Here is a 23,580-nt window from a genome sequence, read left to right as displayed (position 1 = left end):
GGAATAAAACAATTAAATTTCCTACTTTCCTCTAATATTCATGTGACAATTATCTGCACTGCTGAGCTCATGACCTTCATCTTACTCTGTGATCTGAAAATGACTACGTTGTGTTATTTTTTAGAAGTATGTGTGGTTTCCATGCAATCACTCATTTTCAGTTATGAATAGAAAATCAGTAGAAAATAAATCACTCTTCTGATTATTATTAATACTAAAAATATTTTACTATAACAGCTTATAGAAGTAAATACTATTTTAATAAGTTGACTTACATTTCATGGTGTTCATTATAATATAACCATTTCCTTTAAATATTATATGAGATATATTAAATATCTACAATACACATTTATTGCATGATGTTTACATGGAAGACTTCCTGTCTAATTCTTCCTACTCATTTGATGAACTTAGGTCTTTCTATTTAGAAGTACTTTGAATTTCATATGTATATTATTAAGGCATGCTGGTGCTGGGAATTTAGTTCAGTGGTTCCCCCACCTGCCTTGCAAGCGCAAGGATCAGAATTCAATCCCATGTACCAAAAAACAAAAGAACAAAACAAAAAGACATAAAGTTATGCTGGAAGCTTATAACAAGTTTTATATTCTCTTTGTTTATCTCTATTTATTTTCAAAAATATGCAAAGAGATAAATATTATGGCAGCCATCAATACTGTCATATAACCTGGAAATCTGATAGCTTTTCTAGTGACAGCATTTATTCTGTGCCATTTTTAGGTTAGGTGTATTCTGTGCTATATCTTATTTAATTTTCACACTTATATTCCAAAATAAATATAGTTATCTCTTTTGAATAAATGGGTAAGTTAATGTCCATAAAAATAAAAAAACTTCACTAAGTTAATTGAATAAGAGTAATATATATGGCATACTGATTTTATTAAAAAAATCACAAAAACAGTATTTTAAGTATTTTCTATTTTTGTTAACTTTTACTAACAACCTCTAAAATTTTATCAGTTGCTTTCTGTCACATTACTTTTGTCGGGACAAGTAGTGACTCCTAATACTGTATTTGGCATGTAAATTTTAAACTCTGCAATTACTATTGCTGTTGAGCAATAGTAAAATAGTTCAGTTAAAAATTGTAAATTGTGAACAGTAGTAAAAATTCTTACAGGAAGGTAGGTTAAGAGCATGTAGATAATGAATGTACCTTGTACAACTTAATAGATTTTCAGTTTGAAAAATGTCATGGAATATTGGGTGTAGATCTACCTTAGGAGCTATAGTTCGGTATTTGCCTGGCATCTCTGTGCCAAAAATTAAGCTGAAGTAAAAAAACGAAAGTGTTTATTATTTTCTTCTGTCTCATTGGACACTGTCCTCCATGCTTTTCTTTCCAATTCCATAGCAACATGTATTATTTTTTTTATTCCTTTGTGGCAATTTTGTTTTGTATTCTTCTTTGAGCAATTTTAATTCACTGAATTAATCCCCTGAGCTTCTGGCAGAAAGAATGAATAAAATATGAAGATGTTCACACTACATAAAATCTATGTAGAAATGATGTCAAACAATTTTAAAATACTTTGAGGTGTTATTTCTGTTTTATACTTTTCTCTTTCCTCATTTTCTACCATGAAAGAAATATATCCATTCTGGATAAAATGGAAAAATTAAGACAAAAACTTTGTAAATAAAAGTAAACTAGATCAGTTGAAGAGAAAGAATGGTCAATGATGGCATTTACTTGTACTTTTACAATTCTAGCCATTCTGATTATTTGTGCAACTATATAAATAGCAGAGGTAAGTCAGACATATACAGAGCAGTGGAAAAAAATTCAACATTGATTCAACACTTAACAATTTACTTTCTGATTCTACTAAACAGGATATATTGAAGTAATATTTTGATATTTGATATATGAAAATACATGAAATGACTACTAGCTTTTCTTTCATTACATCAACTTATTTATTTTCTGTTGAATAAAGGAGGAATGTGCTATCTCTCTTTCTCTGTGTTTTTGCAGATTGTGAAGTTCTGTGTTTAAGGGAAAACTAATTCTAGGTGGACTGACATTTGCTAGCCATATGAATGAAAAGAAATTACATGATCTCTGAGAGCCTCAGTTCTTCATTTGGGATTAAGGATAAAAATTTCCTACATGTCTTTTAAGACCTAAAACAGATATAATGTAACAGGTTCTACACAATAGAATATAGAATGCCATTCATCATGAAAGTATGCATGTTTTTTTAAAAGTTGGGAAATAATTCCTACTAAAAGAAAAAATAAATTAATATAGGTATTCTTAGAGCCTATGTGTCATACAATTTAGCAAGAATATTGATTTTCTAATTGTATTTCATTCTCATGAAGACTCTTGAAATTTAAACTGCATTTAAAACAGAGAAAATGAAGCTAAGTAAATTAATTCATCCAAAGATAAAAATCCATTATAAGACCTGTTTGCATTTTAAAGCTGTGTCTCTCTAATGACAAAGCCCATATGCTTTCTGTGATACTAAATTGAATTCGTGATGTCACAAATAATAAATTCATAATAAATTTTGACTTGATAATTTTCTCATTAATTTATTTCTTTTTTCTTGATTAAATTATAGATGGCTAGTTAACAAATAGAAAGTATGAGGAAATTACTAGACATTTACAAAAAAACTCTTACACACGTGTGTTACCATTTATAAAATTATTATTGAATATTATTTGATTACTTTGCTTTTCCATTACTTGTTTTTGTACACACTGTATGAATGCTAAGGATTAAACTTGTTCATAATTATGAAAATTAATAAATATAAACCATTCTTCTCTAAGGAAATTTATCTCAAATAATTGTAAAATATATAAAGAGAAATTCTAATAAAATGAGTCTGGTAACCACTCAGGTGATCCTCTTGAGTCTTTTTTGCACTCGGGTTGAGATATTATCAAAGCAACCCATGTGTCATGACCCAGGGACTGAAGTGCTTGCATAGTGCTGGAATTGTAGTGAGTGTAATTAGGAAGCTGAGCCAGATATTGTTCATACATTGCATTACATAATTATCCTTTTCTCAAACGCATTAGTCTAAATTCCAAAAAGGTCTTTAAATTCAAAAGGTAGAAAGAAAACTGTGTCATGATCAAAAAAGTACATTTTAGCAGATATGCTTTGCAAAAGTTTTCTAATGATTTATAAGGAGATTTAACTCAAAAAGTGAGAATTGAGTAATATTAAAAAAACTATGCTTTCAAAGTTATTGCCTTACTTAAAACATTATTAAAAACAAAAATAACATGGATGTGTACATCCATGCACCAGAAATAAATAGAAGCCAATTTTTTAACACACTCTTCCAAAGTGTAGTAAGATCCAATAAATCTAATGTTTTATGATGCTTTCTTTAAATTTGTATATCAATAAAATATAGTTTATTTTACATTTCATTTGTTTTAAATTTACCCAATAAAAGGGAATTTTAAGGGAAGTATGTAAATAACTTTTGTAAAGTAACTGATATGGGGAAATACATCTTATAAAACAAATATAAAATCAAGTAATATCTAAGCTGTGTTCTATATATCATAAATTAGAGAACTGTGGCTGATTACAGATGTGATTTAACAACAAACTCAACCTGAATTAACTAGACAATGTTTCTTGTAAATCTAATGTAACTATGCTAGGAACTGAAATATGTTGAAATAGCTTGAAGATCAAGTCCTAACTTTTGTGAATGCACAGTGTAATAGAGAAGTTCACAGAGATTTAAGTACAGCCTAAATGTGGTGAGTTGGGAAGAGTGTTGAGGTTCTTATGCATGTTTACAGTGGGTAGCATACCCAGTGTCATGGGGATAAGGGAAGAGTTGGTTAGAGCTGCTATTCCAGTGCACTGCTCACAAAACTAGTAATAGTCACACATTGTATACTATTACTAATATATATGTTATTACTAAGGTTAAGATTATTACTAATGTAATAGCAGGGTAGCAGTGCTGATGCTCTGTGGGTATCTAACATGACGCAAATGTGGTGATCGAATCCTGGTTAATGATGGAGGAAGTAGAGAGTGTGTGTGTATGTGTTTGTGTGTGTGTGTGTGTGTGTGTGTGTGTGTGCGCATGCATACATGGTGATTAGATGGAGGAGGCAGATACAGAACAGTGGGACAGGTCACTGCCATATACACGAGGTAAAAGAAAAATCTAAAATTAATTGTATAAATGTGATAGATATTCAACAATCAGGCAATTCCTATCCCATTTACTTTTTTTGGTAATTTATTGCTGTTTATTTAAGACTTTACTTTTAACTTAAGACACTATCCTGATCCTAGAGATTTAGTTCAGTAGATAGGAATATTTTCTGTATAAAACAAGTCTATATAGCTTTCATTAAATGATAATCATTTTTTCCAAATACTTCATGTAAATTAATTTGTTTTATGAATCATATGCCATTGACCTATCTGTGGCAGAAACTACACACATGGAGTAAGTGAGGACAGAGGATTAAGTGATTTCAGACCCAGTAGGTGGAATACATTCAAAATTAGATATTTTCATTCTTTCTTAGGGACATAAACTATGCCAATGTCATTAAAACTTTGTTTTATTTTAAAAAAAGAAAATCATTAAAACTTATTCCAATAATTTAAATAGAACTACTAAAAATAGTATTCTTGAATTCTTATTTATCTCTTTAACCATAAAAATTTCTCAAATATTCATAACAATAATTTTATTAGAACAAATACAGGAAAGCAAAAAAAGGTTGAATAGGAATTAGAGACATAAAATTGAGAGATTAATATGAAATTTTGTAAGATATTCACATGCAATACATTTAGGTTTAGGCTTTGCAGCTCACATTGTTTTGTACATATTTTTTCCTTTTCTTTCTGACATTTGAGGTGCTCCTGGCCAGGGCTTCAGTATATCTGACTTCTAATGTGGGAGCAGTGGGAGTTAGAAAAGCTGTGATGTGTCAGCAAGAATTGACTGATGACTAAGGACAAAATGGTCACTTTTTTAAAATGACATATCTTTCCCATTTTTGATAATTTTCAGTGTAATAAAGCTTTTACACAAAGGGAAACATGTAGAGATTAAAGCAATGACACAAAGGTGATTCTATTTGAAAAGAAATCTTAAAGGTTTAAGAGGAAATATTTGTACAGAGAAATATCTCCCTACAAACTTCCTCCCTATCACTTCAAAGTGTAGAATACCAAAGTGTTTTTTAAAATATTGTATAATCCACAGTTATTGTGCAAGATAACAGAGTTCAGTGTGATATTTTCATAGATGTATTGATCACACTCAACCACTCTTCTTTCACCTTCTGGCTCCCACTCCTGAATCCTTCTTAATGCCTATTAATAACTATTCTACTTTCAGGTATTTTTTAGTATCCATATACCAGAGAAAACAAGTGAAACTTCTCTTTCTGTGTCTGGATTTTATTATTTAATGCAATGTCTGTCAGTTCCATCTATTTGTTGCAAATTACAGAATTATTTTTGTGAATAATACTCCATTGTGTGTATATAACACATTTTCTTTGTCCATTCATCTGTTGATTGACACATAAGCTGATTTAATATTTTGGATATGCTTGGCAGTGCTATAATAAATGTAGGCATACAGATATTTCTCTTGTGTGCTGACTTCCTTTGGACATACAGAAAGGAATAGGATAACTGTATCATATAGTAGTTCTATTTTTAGTTTTCTTGTGAACCTCCATACCATTCTTCATAATGGCTATACAAATTTGCATTTTAATCAATAATATATAAGAAGTCATTTTTCTTCGTATTCCGGCCATTATTTGTTATTTTTCTTTTTGACAATATATTTTCTAATTGAAGTGAAATGGTATGGGATTGGAATTTGGATACTAAACTATTCTTTAACATGCCTTAATTAAAAAATATTTCTCTACAAGAAAGGAAATTAAAGGATCATTGTCATTATCAGGTGACTTTAAATTTTCCTAGAATGCAGGCATGGTACACTATTTCAGCACAATCAAGGCCCTACTCTTGGATACTTATTACTCTTCAAGCTTGCTCTTTCACCTGTAGGTTTTCCAAGAGAAAAAAATCAGCAGCTAAAGAAGAGAAACCATTCAGAAATAAAAGAGTTTATCCTCTTAAGATTGTCTGATGACCTGAAGCTCCAGGTTGTCATCTTTATATTTCTCTTTATCAGCTATATGCTTAGCATCACTGGGAATCTGACCATCCTCACCCTTACCCTGCTGGATTCCCACCTCCAACCCCCCATTTATTTCTTCCTGAAGAACTTCTCCTTATTAGAATTTTCATTCACATCTATCAGTGTTCCTAAGTTTCTGGGAACCAATATTTCAGGAGATAAAACCATTTCCTTTAATAACTGTGTAACTCAATTGTTTTGTTTTTCATTCTCTTGGGAGTCACAAAATTTTGCTTTCTGGCTCCCATATCCTATGATCATTATACTGCCATCTGGAAACCTCTGCTTTACATGACCATCATGAATCAAAAGTTCTGCATGATGCTTGTCATTGCTTCCTGGTTTGTTTCATTTGTGGGTTTTTGTTTTGTTTTGTTTTGTTTTTGCTGAAGTTCTTTTATTGGTACATTTTAGGTATACAATACGTTTACATTTATCATTGGGTACTGGTACCTGTACATGATGTATCTTGGTTCTTAATTTTTCCCTTTCCCTGTCCTCCCTCCACACTTCCCTATTTACAAAGACTTTTATGTACAATGAAAATTTTTCCTTTTCTCATAATCTATCCTTTCCCTTCTTTCCTTTTCCCTTCCCCCACCCCTTTAGACCTTTTCTTCCTATTTCAAATCATCAATTATTCATTTTAATAATTTTAATCCTTCTTTACATTTTCAGTTTCTCACACCAGAGAAACTATTCAGTATTTACACATGTGTGTCCTATTTATTTCACTTAAAAGTATGGCCTCAATATGCATCCATTTAGCTGTAAATGCCTCTAGTTTCTCATTCTTTATGGCTGAATAGTACTCCATTTTATAAAAAAACACATCTTCTTTATCCAGTTTCCAGTTGATGGGCACTTGGGCTGTTTCCAAGCTTTAGGTATTACAGACTGTGCCACTATAAACATGGGTGAATATGTATCACTGTGGTGTGATTCTTTTAATTCTTTTAGGAAGATACCCAGCAGGAGAATAGCTGGGTCAAATGAGACCTCAGAAAAAGAACCACTATCTAGAATATATAAAGAACTTAAAAAAATCAGACCCTTCAAATTTAAAGAACCAGTTCAAAAATGGGCATTTGAAATGAACAGATATTTTTCAGACAAAGAAGTAAAAGCAGCAAATAAACATATGAAAAAAATGTTCAACATCACTGGTCATTTGAGAGATGCAGATGAAAAAACAACACAGATTCTATCTCACTCCAGAAAGAATGGCTGCTATCAAGAAATTAAACCATGACAAATGCTGATGGATTTGTGGGGAGAAAGGAACGCTGCCCCACTGCTGGTGGGAGTGTAGACTGGTGCAACCACTGTAGACATCAGTATGGAGATACCTCAAAGAACTGGCTGGTTTCATTCTTGATCATCTTTCCTGCACTAATGTTGCTCTTACAGCTTGATTACTGTAGGTCCAATGTTATTAACCATTTTACTTGTGATTATTTTCCCCTGCTGCAACTTTCTTGTTCAGACTCAAACTTCCTAGAGATAATGGGATTTTCCTGTGCTGTGTTTACTCTAATATTCACTTTGGCATTAATATTCCTATCCCATGTGTATATTATCAGTACAATTTTGAAGTTTCCTTCTACTAGTCAGAGGACAAAAGCCTTCTCTACATGCTCATCCCACATGACTGTCATCTCCATCTCTTATGACAGCTGAATTTTTATGTATAATAAACCTTCTGCAGGAGAAAGAATATCTTTAAGCAAGGGAGTTGCTGTGCTAAACACCTCCACAGCCCCCAAGGTGAACCCCTTTATTTATAGCTTAGGGAATCAACAAGTCAAGCAAGCCTTCATGAAGATGACAAGGAAGACCATATTTTTCTCAAGTGCATGAAATGATGTGATGTCATGCATTAGGGTCATGTTGAAAGACAATTGAAAAAAAACATGAAATTTCAGGAGCCCATTCAAATAACTTGGTCCTATCATCCTTCCTCATTCAACCCTTTTGCTACCAGTTTACAAGCATATTTTTTGATATATTTTCATGCAGTTTACTTTTGATGTGCTTCTGACACTCTGTTTTCTGATGTTTGTATATTGCAACCTTTTAAACAATATAATTTTATAAATAAAATTGTATCGAGTTTAGTTCAAGAAAAATCCTTATAGAAACAGCAGAAATAGTATCTATAAATAGGAAATAAATTCTATAAACATTGGTGTATTTTAGTTACCAAACATAGGAAGTATAATTTTATGATTTGTATTAACTTTTTAGAAATCTCTTTTATTATCTTACAATATCTCTAGGAACTCATTTTTTTTTGTTGTTAAATTCTTTTATTGGTACATTTTAGGTATACAACACAATTACATTTCTCATTGGGAATTGTACCTTTACATAATGCATCTTGATTCTTATTGTTTCCCCATTCCTAGCCCTCCCTTCACTCCCTCCACCCTTCCCTATTTACAAAGACTTTATTTCCATTTTTCCATTTCTCATCATTTTTCCTTTCCCTTCTTTCCTTTCCCCTGCCCCTCCCACTACCCCTACTCCTTTGGACCTTTTCTTCCTATTTTACATTTTCGATTATTCATTCTAATCGTTGGTACATTTTACGTATACAATATAATGACATTCATCATTGGAAATTTGCACCTTTACATAGTCTCTCTTGGTTCTTATTTTTCACCCTTGCCCAGCCCTCCCTTCAACCCCTCCATTCCTCCCTATTTACAAAGATTTTGTTCCTATTTTTCCATTTTCTCATATTAATCCCAGTCCCTTTAATCCTTTCCCCTAGCCCTCCCACTTCCTTCCCGTTTGCCCTTTTTCTTCCTATTTCACATTACCTAGTATATATTTTAGTCCTTATTTACACTTTCAGTTTCTCATACTAGAGAAACTATTTGGTATTTATACATGTGTGTCCTATTTATTTCACTTAAGAGTATCACCTCAATGTGCATCCACTTAGCTATAAATGTCTCTAATTTCTCATCTTTTATGGCTGAGTAGTACTCCATTTTATTAAAAAAAAAACCCACATTTTCTTTATCCAGTCTCCAGTTGATGGGCATTTGGGCTGTTTCCAAGTTTTAGCTATCATAAACTGTGCTGCTATGAACATGGGTGCACATATATCACTGTGGTATGATTCTTTTAATTCTTTGGGGAAGATCCCCAGCAGTGGAATAGCTGAGTCAAATGGTACTTCCAGTCCTAGTTTTTTGAGGTATCTCTACACTGATTTCCACAGTGGTTGTACCAGTCTACACTCCCACCAGCAATGGAGAAGTGTTCCTCTTTCCCCACAGCCCAGCCAGCATTTGTTTTTGCTTGATTTCATGATAGCAGCCATTTTTTCTAGAGTGAGGTCGAATCTCAGCGTTGTTTTCATTTGCATCTCTCAAATGACCAGTGATGTTGAACATTTTTTCATGTATTTATTTGCTATTTCTATTTCTTTGTCTGAGAAATGTCTGTTCATTTCAGATGCCCATTTTCAGATTGGGTCTTTAAATTTGGGAGGTCTGATCATTTTTAGTTCTTTATAGATTTGAGATAGTAGACCTTTGTCTGAGGAAGAGCAGGTGAAGATTTTTTTCCACATAGTGGGTTGTCTCTTCACACTGCTGGTGGTTTCTCTTGGTGTGCAGAAGCCTTTTAATAAGAAGAGATCCCACTTGTTGATTGTGCTAGTTCACGGGCAACTGAGGTTTTGTTCATAAAATCATTTCCTACACTGATGTCTTCAAGGGTTCTACCTAACCTCTGTTCCAACTGGTTCAGTGTTTCTCATTTAATATTTAGATCTTTAATCCATTTTGATTTTAGTTTAGTGCATGGTGAGAGATATAGGCCTAGTTTTAATCTTTGGCAAGTTGAAGCCCAGTTTTTCCAGCACTATATATTAAAGAGGCTATCTTTCCTCCAGTGAGGGTGTTTGGCTCCTTTGTCGAAGATGAGATGGCAGAGTGTGTCTGGCATTGTTTCTGCATCTTCTAATCTGTTCCACTGGTCCTCAGGTCTGTTTCTCTGCCAGTACCATGCTGTTTTTATCGCAGTAGCTTTGTAGTAGAGTTGCAGGTTGGGGATTGTGATAACACCTGCCATGTCTCTGTTACCTAGAGTTGCTTTTGCTATTCTGGGTCTCTTCTTGTTCCAAATGAATTTTTGGATTGTTTTCTCAAGGTCCATGAAGTATGCTGCTGAGATCTCAATTGGAATTGCATTGAATCTATATAGCGGTTTTGGAAGTATGGCAATTTTCACTATATTAATCCTTCCTACCCAGGAGCAGGGGATGTCTGTCCATTTTCTGATATCATCTTCAATCTCTCTTTTCAGAGTGCCATAGTTTTCAGAGAAGAGGTCTTTGCTTTCTTTCATTAGGTTGATTCCTAGGTATTTCAGTTTTTTGGGTGCTATTGTGAAAGAAATTATTTGCTCTATTTCTCTCTCAGTGAGTCTGTCATTCCTGTAGAGGAAAGCTATTAATTTTTGCATGTTGACCTTATAACCAGCTACTTGACTGAATTTGGTTACTAAATCTAGAAGACTTTTGGTGGAGTTCTTGGGGTCTTCTATATAGAGTATCATGTCATCTACAAATAATGACAATTTGACTTCTTCATTTCCTATCTTTATTCCTTTTATTTCTTTCTCTTGTCTAATTGTCTTGGCTAACGTTTCCAGAACTATATTGAACAAGAGTGGTGATAGTGGACATCCTTGTCTTGTTCCTGATTTTAGTGTGAAGGATTTTAGTTTGTGACCATTTAGTATGATATTGGCTGTTGGTTTTTCATAGATGGCTTCTATGAGTTTGAGGTAGAGACCATCTATTCCAATTTTTTTGTAGGGTTTTTATCATAAATGCCGGTTGGATTTTGTCAAATGTGTTTTCTGCATCTATGGAGATAATCATATGGTTTTTGTCCTTGGCTCTATGGATATAGTGTATTACATTGATTGATTTGCATATATTCAACCATCCCTGCATCCCTGGGATGAATCCCACTTGATCAGGGTGTATGATCTTCTTTATGATCTTCTGCATTCTGTTTGCCAGTATCTTATTAAGGATTTTTGCATCTATGTTCATTAGTGTGATTGGCCTATAGTTCTCTTTTTTAGTTGGGTCTTTCTCTGCTTTGGGGATCAAGGTGATGCTTGCTTCCAGGAAGGAATTTGGGAATATTGCTTCCCTTTCAATTTCATTGAAGAGTTTAAACAGTAGTGGCAGTAGTTCTTCTCTAAATATCTTGTAGAATTCAGCAGTGAAGCCATCAGGGCCCAGGCTTTTCTTAGTTGACAAGTTTTTAATTACATTTTCAATTTCATTGGTTGATATTGGTTTGTTCAGAATTTTTAGGTCTTCTTCATTCAACTTTGGTAATTCATATGTATCGAGGAATCTGTCCATTTCTTCTGTGTTTTCCATCTTATTGGCGTATAGGTTCTGGTAGCAGGTATTGGTGATCCTCTGGATTTCTGCTGGGTCTGTTGCAGTTTCACCCTTTTCATTTCTAGTTGTATGGATTTGGACCTTTTCTTTCTTTTTCTGACAAGGTGGGCTAAGGGTTTGTCAATTTTGTTGATTCTTTTGAAGAACCAACTCTTGGCTTCATTGATTTTTTGTATCGTTCTCTTAGTCTCCATTGCATTGATTTCTCCTCTGATCTTTATAATTTCCTCCCTTCTATGAGCTCTGGGGTTGTCCTGCTCTTCTTTTTCTAGAAGCTTGAGGTGCAGCATCAGGTTGTTTAATTGGGCTCATTCTGTTTTCCTAATATGTGTATTCTGTGCTATGAATTTCCCTCGTAAGACTGCTTTCATTGTGTCCCATAGATTCTGATATGTTGTATTGTCATTGTCATTCAATTAAAGGAACTGTCTGATTTCTTCTTTAATTTCCTCTGTGACCCATTTGTTATTCAGAAGTGTGTTGTTCATTTTCCACATGTGTATGAAATTTTTCGAGTTTCTTTTGCTATGGATCTCCAATTTCATCACACTATGGTCTGATAATATACAGGGAATAACTTCAATTCCTTTGCACTTACTTAAACATGTCCTATGTGTGAGTATGTGGTCTACTTTTGAGAATGACCCATGTGCAGCTGAGAAGAATGTGTATTGTGATTTTGTGGGATGGAAGACTCTGTAAACATCTCTTAAGTTCATTTGTTCAAGAGTTTGATTGAGTTCTAGTATTTCATTACTTATTTTTTGTCTACTTGATCTATCTGTGACAGTGGGGTGTTGAGGTCCCCCACTACAATTATATTAGTGCATATATGACTTTTCATGTCTGTTAGTATTTGTTTTATATAGTTGGGTGCACTAGTGTTTGGTGCATAGATATTTATGATTGTCATCTCTTCCTCTTGGATTCTTCCCTTTACAAGGATGTAGTGTCTTTCTTCATCTCTCTTAATCAGTGTTGGTTTGAAATGTACTTGATCTGCAAAGAGGATAACTACACCTTCTTTTTTTGGGTTCCCGTTTCATGGAGTACTGTTTTCCACCCTTTAACTTTCAGTCTATGAATTTCATTTTGAATTAAGTGTGTTTCTTGTATGCAGCATATTGTTGTATTTTGCTTCTTGACCCATTCTGCTAGTCTATTTCTTTTGATTGGTGAATTGAGACTATTAACATTGATGGTTATAACTGAAACGTATTGATTTGTCATTGCCATGACTTTTTCTTTTTGTTGGGTTCTCCCCCTTTACATTTAATTTCTTGTCATGCAGATGGGTTTGTTCTGCTTTGCTTCCTGGGGTTGTAGTCCTAAATGTCTGTTCCTAGGATATTGTGTAAAATTCTTTGGAGTGCTGGTTTGGTATTCACAAAGTTCCTAAGGTGCTCTTTGTCATGAAAGTATCTTCTTTCTCCATCCATTTTGAAAGATATTTTTGCAGGGTACATCAATCTGGGTTGGAGTCTGTTTTCTTTTAGGGCTTGGAATATGTCACTCCAAGCTCTTCTTGCCTTGATGGTTTGTGCTGAGAAGTCTGCTGTGATTCTGATGGGCTTTCCTTTGTATGTCATTTGTTTCTTTTCTCTAACTGCTTGTAGAACTTTGTTCTTCTGTTGTTTTTCTGGAATCTTAACAATTATATGCCTATGTGTAGATTTTTTTTGATCAAGGCTATTGGGAGTCCTATATTCCTCACTTATCTGTATGTCAAGCTTTTTTCCCCTGCTTCGGAAGTTTTCTGCCATTATTTCTGTGAAGAGATTTTTTATGCCTTCTGCACTCTCCTGTTTCTTCATTGACTCTGAACAGTCTTATGTTGTTCTTCTTTGCCTCATCTAGCAACTATTGGATTGACTTCTCATGTTCCCTTATAATTTTGAAGCAATTTTTCTTTTCCTGGTCATTAATTGCAATCTTACCTCCTATATCTGAAATTCTGTCCTCACATTGGCTCATTCTGCTGTGTAGACTTTCAATGGAGTTTTTCATGCTCTGGAAATCTTTTTGCATCTGTTTTGTGGATTTCATTTGTTTCCTATGTTAGGATTTCATCATGTTCCTCAGCTCCTCTCTAGATTTATTAATCATGTCTTGCACTAGGAGCACAATTTCTCCTGTTATCTGAGAAATTATTTCTGATTTCATTTTTTCCAGATCCCTTTTTGGTGCCAGTTCAGTGGGTCCAGGTGGTTGAGTATCAGAGTATTCCATCTCATTTCCCTTTTGGTTTGCTGTAGGTGATCTGGAAGTCTTGTTTTGAGACTTATTTAAGTGTTTTCTCATTTCGACTGGGGGGAGCTTTTGGTGCCTCCTTTTGATTACCTCCTCTGAGCTGGGAGAGGTGGGACAAGGCCTGGGAGTAGCAATAGGGATGGTGGTCCAAAAGCCCTTTCCTCTGGGCTGGGATCAGTGGGACAGCAGCTCAGAAGCCCCCACCCCTGGGCCAGGAGTGGTGGCAGGGATAGTGGCCTGGAAGCCCCTTCCTCTGGGCCAGGAGCAGCAGGACAGAAGGTGGTTCAAAAGCCCTTTCCTCTGGGCTTGGAGCAGCGGGAGTGATGGTGGCCGAGAAGCCCCTTCCTCTGGACCAGGAGCAGTGGGACGGTGGCTCAGAAGCCCCTACCTCTGGGCCGGAAGCAGCAGGACTCAGTACTGTGGTCTGGTGGTCCGGTGTACTCTGCATCTTTGTAGTGTGGAACCAGATGGCTATACCTAGAAACTCATTTTTAAATGAAATATAAATGAATAAAACTTGTTGGTCACTTTAATATAATATTTTCAAATAATTTGTCTAGTGATAAAGAATCATAGTCATTTATATACTTTAGGTGGAGGTGTTAAATATACCATATTAAAATCTCAATAATCACTCAATACATATATAAGTATATACATATGCATAATACACACAATGTAGAAAATAGAAAAAGAAAAGACATTAAATATGAGGGATTTTTTCTGAAATTCCATCTTATTCTATTTCAAACTAGTCCAAAACTTGAGAAGGGTAATATATTAAATATATATATGTATATATATATATATATATGCATATGTGTATGTGTTTTGAATGTATTATCCATATATATTTTGAATATATTATCCTTCACAAGTTTTGAACTAATTTGAAACACTGTATGCATTAATTATATGCTGAAACCAAATCATTTATGTTTCCAACAAAATAAGTTTCATAACAAAACAAAATTTTCCATTATGGACAAACCTAGGGTTTCATTTGTTAAAATTTCTATTCCACATACTTTACTGAAAACATGAAAAATGTTTTCATGTATTTAGATAAGCAATAGTGTGTGTGTGTGTGTGTGTGTGAGAGAGAGAGAGAGAGAGAGAGAGAGAGAAACAGAGACAGAGACAGAAACAGAGAGACAGACAGACAGAAAAAGAGAGAAAGAGAGGTGCAAGCAAGAATTATGGATATTAGCTGGGGATTTAGCTCAGTGGTTCTGCTGCCTGCCTCACAAGTGCAAGGTGAGTTTGATCCCTGGTATGGTACCAAAAAAAAAAAGAATTATGGATATTAAAATATATCTAAATTTCATCAACCACTCTTACATAATAGAAAAATTGTTATAATTGTTATAAGTGGAGCAACATTCTTAACAATTGTCATCCATTAAAAAACTAAGTATAAAATTTGCTGGAAAATAAAGTGAAGGGTACTGAAGATTCAGCATCATAGAGAAAGTTATGAATGTTCTCTTATTTCACTCCTTCTTAAATTAAATTAATTAAAATCGATTTTACTTGTTTAAGAAATATTTAATTGGCAAACCTGAGACTCTATAACTTCAAAGTATGTATTTCCCCATCCATGAATTAACTATAAATAACATATGAGAAAGAAAACAAATATGTAGATCATATAGCACAATTATTAACTTTACTAATATCCTAGAAATTATTATTCAAAAATCTGATATTATTGTACATGTTTAGATTAAGATTTTTATTTTGGTAAGAATAGTTAACATGAGATATACTCACTTCAACAAATTTTTAAGAATATGATATTATGTGACTGACTAAGGGCATGTTGTTGTACAACAGACCTCTAGAGTTTATTCATCTTGCATAACTGAAGATTTATGTCTTTGAATACTAACTTCTTTTCCCCTTCTGTTAACCCTGTGAAAATGCGAGTTTCCCCTCTGCTGCTATGAATTTGACTATTTAAATAATTTCTATAGGAAAATTACTCAGTATATCTCCTTCTGTAAATGGCTTATTTAACTTAATGTAATATCTTCCAGGTTTATTTACAGTATACAATACATTATGGTAAAATCATTTTCTCTTAAGGCTAAATGGTATTCCTATATGTCATTTTCCTTATCCATTCATGCTTCAATGGATATTTGGGTTGTTTTCATATTTTGGCAATTGTGTATAATGTTACAATGAAATAAGTATGGCAGTATTTCTATATAAGTTTGATTTCAAATCTTTTGGGTAGATACCCAAATGGATTTCTCAGTCATAAGGTAGTTGTATTTTTAATTTTTTAAAAAACTTCCATAGTGGTTGTGCCACTTTTCAAACTCACGAGCAGTATACAGTGATTCCAATTTCTCCGTATCCTTATCATGCATTTTATATTTAATTTCTCAAATAATAGATAACAGGAATGAGATATTTCATTGTAGCTTTGATTTCACTTTCCTGATGATTAGTGATGTTGAGTATCTTTCCATGTACCTGTTGGCTGTTTTACACCTCCTTTGGAAAAACATGTATTTAATACCTCATGGGTACTTGGGTAACTTGTCTTTATTCTGTTTAGTTGAATAAATTTCATGTAAAATATTTTGGACACTAATTCTTTATGCAATGCTGATAGTAAAGTCAGACATAAGTCAGATACATCATTTATTTGTCCACTAAAAATCTCTTTTAAACCTGGATTGTCTTCTCTGCACCTTACTACTTATAACTATTTGAGTATATGAATATTCTTTTTTTTTAAGGAACAACATATCTTACGTGGTTGTAAACCAAAAATAAATTTGAATGGAGTCTTCCATCTAACCCTTATGTTGTTAGAAGTTGCAAATAATTAAATATTGACTTAATGCTGTATTATGGGTAGTGCCTAGCAGATGTCTACTGGGACAGTTTTCTGATGAAGTGCTAAAAGGATAATTACTTTCAGGCAAGTTTGTGCCATTTTCCCATTCAAAACTACATATAAATGTCTTTGCAATCTCTAAAGACAGTTTGTGATAGGAAATTGAAAAGACTCACACATATGGATGTTGTGAATTTAGCTGCCAATTATTAGAGCAGTAGAAGGAGGATATCACCTTGAGAAGCAAACTGCTGTACAGATGGAAACCTTCTCTGTAATCCAAGAATAGATTGAGCTTTGCACTTACAAGGTCAGTGATCACTGAAATGCAACACGATTGCCAGCTAGAGAATCTGCAACTGGAGGATTACATTTTCCACCATTGTGTCTTCAAGGATATTGACAGTACCCTTATAAAAATATACTTTAATATTTTTATAAAGATTTGACCATGTTCTATGTCCCAGATACTATGACTACCATATGCAATCTGAAGCATACAAATTAATAAAGAAGTTTTAAAAAGGAAAATCATTTATAAACAAAGCCAAGCAAAATCTCTAAAAGAGATAAATAAGATACAGGGCCCAGAATTCACTTTAAAAAGTAAACATTTTATAATATTAGACTTAAGAGTAAGAAGAATTTGTAGAATAGCCACTTCTTCATTTTAGTTCATCGCCCATGTGAATTATTTTCTTTAACTTTATGAGTAATACAGTTTATTAGTTCAGAGATAAAGATGTACCAAGAGAGATTTATTATAAGGGATTGACTCCTGCAATTATGGTTGCCAACGCCCTTTGAGCGACTATCTAAAAACTGGAGGCCTAGGAAAGTTAGTGGTGTACCTTCAATCCATGCCCAGATTTCCAGAAATGAAGGATCAAGTGCTTAAGTCCTGGTCTGACTACAAAGGCCTGAGTACTGTTGAAGAGCAGGAGTGATGGGGTTCTCAGTTCAGATCAAGTGAGAGAGAAAATTCATATTTTTCTACCTTTTTTCTTCTTTTTGAACCCTGAGTGGACAGGATGATGTCCACCCACATTAGGGAGTATCATCTTCAGTGAGTGGACTAAATGAAACGTTAATGTCTTCTGGAAACTCCCTCACAGACACTCCTGTCATTTGACTATTCTGTTGCCCACCAGGTTGGCATATAAAATTAAATATCACACAAAACTCACCCTTCTAGTCCCAAGTCAAACAGAAAACTCCAAGAAGGCTCTAATGATAAATTTCCAAAATAGGTGAGGGGAACTCATAAAGTAAACCACAAAGTATTTATAATTGGTTGTGTAACATGAACTTACTCTGAATATGATATGCAATACAAGCTACAGATTCATATAAACTTACTTGAAGAACTGATAGTAGCACAGACAATAAATTCTATTTTGGTCAACTTAAAAATATTCTTGACTTTTCCTGACACACTAGTTTCTAGTACCTAAATGTATTTAATGCCTATGTTCAAACATCGCTATTTTAGTGAACAATACTAAATATATGAATTCATCCTCAACCTATCTCTGCTGCAATCTTCCAGACAGTAGTCACCCTAGTCTATCTGGGGTTTGGTAAGTTTTATAAGGTATTTATAATCTAACAAAATTAAATTTTTACTCATTATATTTACAATTCATTATTTGTCTCCACCCCCCTTTCACGTGGTTTAGGGTCTTTGCCACATTTCTTGCCTACATTCTCGAGCATCTAATAGAGTGCTTGATATAAGTTTGTAGCAAAGAAAGAAGCAAAAACAATTTTTGAATGTATGTGCAGAGGTGCCAAGAGAAACTAAAGACAGTAATAATCTGTAAATAGTAGCATAACCAAATTATCTGTACTCATACACATGGTCAATAAACAATTTAAAACAGTTACATTTTGGAGAAATGCTTGCTACAAGTTTGGAGTTTCTCTTCATCTTACTGTGCATATAGATAAAGCTATCTGGAAATAAAACAAATTATTGCTATAAACCTTTACATAACTTTCAGTAGATACAAATGAATAGATCAGTGTATAGGAGGATGCAAAAGGAAACTAAGATATTTAATAAATGTGAGAACCTTCATTGCTAACAATAATGTTTCCAGTGTTCACTAGAGAGTGTATTATAGCAAAGGGAAAGCAGCTAAATCTGGGAAGGGTTTTGTACTTTTCTGTTAAAGTCTGAAGGCACTGTGGAGTTTTGTGCTTTGCTAACTGAAATTAAAAAGAACACCTTTCATCTTCAAAAAGTCTTATACTAAGGATAACTTACATTAATAGTGGTAAGAAAAATTAGGCAAGAGAAATGAAAGTTTATGTAAAAATGTAACGGTCTTGTTAAGAATAGTAAATTCATGTACAAGTGAACATATAAAAAGTTGTACATATTCCTGGCATATATATATATTCTGTCTATATACATACATATATTCTATGAATACACATATATGTTTTATTAATACATATATATTTTAAGAATATATATATTTATAAAAATATATATAAATTCATATAAAATCTATATTATGGATAGGAAGTAAATACATAATAAGATTCCTATCACAAATCAATGTGGAAAAATGGAGGTTTTTATTAATAGAAAAAGATTTTTTAATGTAGCTTGGAATAGCCATATGAAGAAATATAAAACATAATGAATTTTTCATACTATATCATGGTATTTTCCAAACTTATCAGGGATTTAAAAAGAAAAACTGTGATCAAATGAATAACAGAAGAGCATATTGCTTTATTTCAAGAATATCATACTTGACAAACTATGTTTCAAAAAGGAAGAAGAATCATTGAAATGTGAAGGAATCTGAAAAACAAACCCCAGCTCCTGAGCGGGTGGACCTATTATCTTTGCAAAAACTAGAGAAGTCCACAGAGAGAATTAGTCCCAGTGGTAAATAATGGACTAGCAATACTAGCTCCAAAAAGCCCATGGTTATTGTATGATAACAAATATAGTGTCTACACTGTTTACCCTGAATGTGACTCCCTCTACAAGGCAGGCTAGCATTAGAGAAAAAATCTACTGCAGTGTCTGCAATATTTGAGAGTACTCATCAGGAGTAGTTTTGAGAAAGGATTTATTGTTTACTCTGAGAATCAGAGTTCACAAAATAAAGAAATTTCAAGGTTTCTGGGGTCACCATAAAACAATGACAAGGAGGAAGATGGCCATAAGAGGCTGTTGCAGAAAAGGGGTGTGCTAGTAACAGATTCCCTGAGAAGTTTAACCAGTGGTGAGCTCGGACTCTGGAGGACACAGTAGTCCTTTCTCTATTGTGCTGGTCACATGTAGTTTTCTGAGGGAATTTGGTCTGAAAGTGATAGGATTAAGACCCATGAACTGCTTTGCCTCTCTTCTTGCCTAATTCCAAGACAAAACTTAGTGGTCTGTACACTTTCACCATTGTCAGCATGGCAACCTCAGCTTGGACTTTTGACACTTACTGGGGTGTAGGAGTAGAGCTTGAGCCTCTGGAGCAAGTGGGACACATCACAAACTCAGAGGCCAAAAAGGTAGCAGGGGCTTAGGGTGCACCAAAGGCTACAGGCAGTAATAGCTACCAAAGTGAATACAACCCTAAGGAAGACAACACACAATTGACAGACACTGCACAGCAGCAAAAGTAGTATAGGACTAAGCGTTCACAGAACAAACAGTGGGCTTGGAGATAAGATTGGCACCAGTTGTGATTCACTATCACTCCCTCGATTGAGTAGATTCTACTATGCAAAAGTTGGATAGAAACTACTCACCCAAACACCTCAACACAGAGTAATTTTTGAACTCTATCTTCTGTGTTTGTATTTTTTTTTTTTTTGGTTTGTTTGTTGGATTGTTTCCTTGTTTTTTGGTTTCTTTTGATCTTTGCTTTCTTTTTAATATTTTGCTTTTATTCCTTGCTTTCTTCTGTTCCTTTTGCATAATTCCATTTGCTTTCTTTTATTCTTCATTTGGATTGTTTATTCTTGACTTTCTTTGCTCTCTTTCATCTCTTCATTACTTTTCAAATTTTAATATTTTTCATTTTCCCATTATCCCTTCCCTTCATTTCTTTTATTGTTGCTATATGACATTTATTATTTTTTAGATATTTAGGTTATGCGACTATTGATAAATCTTTTCTATTTTTGAAGGTTACTGGTATAGGGTTGTATTTAGTATAGTGTTGTATTTAGTACATATTTTTGGTATGCCAACAATTTATCTCTATTTTTATATTGTAATCTTTTATTTTGTTAAGGGTGATGTAGTTGTACATTTTATCTACTTTTTTTGACACTATTCTTGTTGTTGTTTCTTTTTCTATTTTGAATGGTAGTATTTGTTGCTCTTTTCTCTTTTTCTGAATGCCAATATCTGGTTTGTATTTGTGTCATCGACATTACCATGGTTTATTTTCTCTGAGTGATGCTTCAGTAGAAGCCCCCAGAAGGAGATTGGACACCAAGAAAATACTTAAATAGTATACTGACCATATTGAAGAGGGGTGTGAACATGATAGACATACTCAAATACAAGTATTTATCATAAGAAGACAGAATGTATCTAAGACTGGGATTTTTTTTTATACTAATGGAACTGCAACATGTGCACAAAACCAATAGAAACATAAGAAAGCATGGCAATAAGACACCCAAGAAAACATTTTACTACTTCCAAAAGGCTAATCTCATGGACACTGAAGTAGAGCAAGTTGCAGGCAACAAAATCAAAAGTCAAAGAATCAAAATGTTTGAAGAGGTCAAAGAAAGATGTATAGCAAATTCATAAGATGTTTAGTGAGATTAAAGAAGACTTAAATAAACAGACAAATGATTTAATTTATAAAATGTTCAGAAAGCTTAAAGAAGAAACAAACAATAAGCTGAATGTGTTAAACAGAAAAATATATGACAAGAATGAACATTTTGGTAAAGAATTGTAAATTATGAAAAGAAAGCAAGCAGAAATTCAAGATATGAAAAATTAAAAGAACAACGTGGGGCTCAGATTTAACCAATATGAGAACAGAGGGACAGAATTTGAAGACAGTTCATTTGGTGTCACCCTCAACATAACAAGGTATCCTGAAAGCTGGAACCACGCCTGCTAGATGACAAAACCCCCTCAGAATTATAAGAATAAAGGAAAAATTGAGCATAACTGAAAAGGTTAATAAGTCCTCACTAAAATCTTAGCAGAAAATTTTTCAAATCTAAGGAAATAATTCAATACTCAATTACAAGAGCTATATAGAACCCCAAGTAGTTACAACCAGAAAATCATCTCCCCACAACACAACAAAAAGAATACCAAAAGCTAGTAGAGGAACTGTGAACAAATAATATGTGAAAGCAAGTCTACCAGAATAACAGTGGATTTCTCAACACCAAACTCAAAGGCCAGGCAAGCTGGAAGGAAAGTTTGTCAAGCCCCCAAAGAAAAACCTTCAACTCAAACTTGTATGTCCTTCAAAATTATCCTTTAGCTGGGTCTGTCAACTGGAAATTGGATAAAGAAGATGTGTTTTTTTAATAAAATGAAGTACTATTCAGCCATAAAGAATGAGAAACTAGAGACATTTATGGCTAAATGGATGCACATTGAGGCCTTAATCTTAAGTGAACTAAATAGGACATACATCTGTAAATACCAAAAAGTTTTTCTATTGTGAGAAACTGAAAGTGTAAATAAGGATTAAAATGATGGAAATGAATAATTGATAATTTGAAATAGGAAAAAGTCCAAAGGTGTGGGGGTGGTGGGAGAGGAAGGGGAAAGGGAAGAAGGGAAAGGAAAAATTATGAGAAAAGAAGAAAAATGGAAATGAAATCTATGTAAATAGGGAAGGGTGGATGGGGTGAAGGGAGCACAGGTAATGGAGGAAAAAATAAAAACTAAGATACATCACATACAGGTACAAGCACCCAATGATAAATATAAATGTATTGTATACCTAAAATGTACCAATAAAAGAATAAAAAAATTATACTTTAAAATGTGTGGAAAAGTACACATTCCATGAGAAATAAATCCTGAAGAAATATGTGACCATTAAATCAGCACTGGAGAAAATACTTAAGGATATCCTAGACAGAGAAAGGGAGGCTACCAGTATCAAAGAGCACAAAGAAAAGCATATATCTAATAGAGGAAGTAGTGAAACAAAAGGAAAAAAAGCAACTGGCAGCGGAGAATTAATGCAATGACAGGATTCAGTAAATACCTCATAATAACTAACCTCAATGTCAATGTTCTTAATTCCACAATCAAAGACTCAGACTGGCAGACCAATATCCGTATGTTGCATCCAATGCATTCCTCATCCAAAAAGAAGCACATAGACTGAACCAGAAGCAACTATTTTATTGTCAGACCCAGTAGATTTCAAGCCAAAATTCATCAGAAGAGACTAACCTAGCCATAACTTGCAAAGTGAAAAATTCAACTGTAATAGATAAAAATATTAAATAAAAAATGCATCAGATTGTAGTGCAACAAACTCCACAAAATAAAAATTTCCAGACAAAAAAAGGACAGACATACGAAAATACCTTCATAGTGGGAGACTTCAAAATCCCACTTATACAAATAGGTCAGCAGAACAAAATCCCATCACAAGTTGTTTGACCTCCATTTTTTGAGATAATAAAGGAACTATGTAAACAATTGCATTTTAAACTCTGAGATTTGCTGAATGAAAAGAATTTTTTCTTGAACTTACAGGAGTAGTCTTGTTCACCTTGGAACATATAGAGATATAAAATTTAAAATGTAAACATATTTAGCTCAGCAAAATTTTTTTTTATATTTTCTCATGTGTAGTAATCTTTTT

General features: G+C 33.5%; 1 protein-coding gene across 1 annotated transcript; it reads left to right on the top strand.

The window, feature by feature from the left end:
- The first annotated feature begins 4,122 nt into the window (after window positions 1-4,122).
- Window positions 4,123-8,063, top strand: LOC101703325 (olfactory receptor 6C1-like). The gene is given in 4 exon segments (XM_013078254.1): window positions 4,123-4,174; window positions 6,071-6,402; window positions 6,405-6,548; window positions 7,560-8,063. Coding segments are annotated over 4 exon segments (1,032 nt in total).
- Window positions 8,064-23,580: the final 15,517 nt, after the last annotated feature.

The sequence above is a fragment of the Heterocephalus glaber genome, unplaced genomic scaffold, assembly GCF_053883595.1.
Source record: "Heterocephalus glaber isolate CG9 unplaced genomic scaffold, H.glaber_assembly_v1.0 deba00001569, whole genome shotgun sequence".
NCBI classification, from domain to species: domain Eukaryota; kingdom Metazoa; phylum Chordata; class Mammalia; order Rodentia; family Bathyergidae; genus Heterocephalus; species Heterocephalus glaber.
This window is presented reverse-complemented; position numbering and strand designations above follow the sequence as displayed.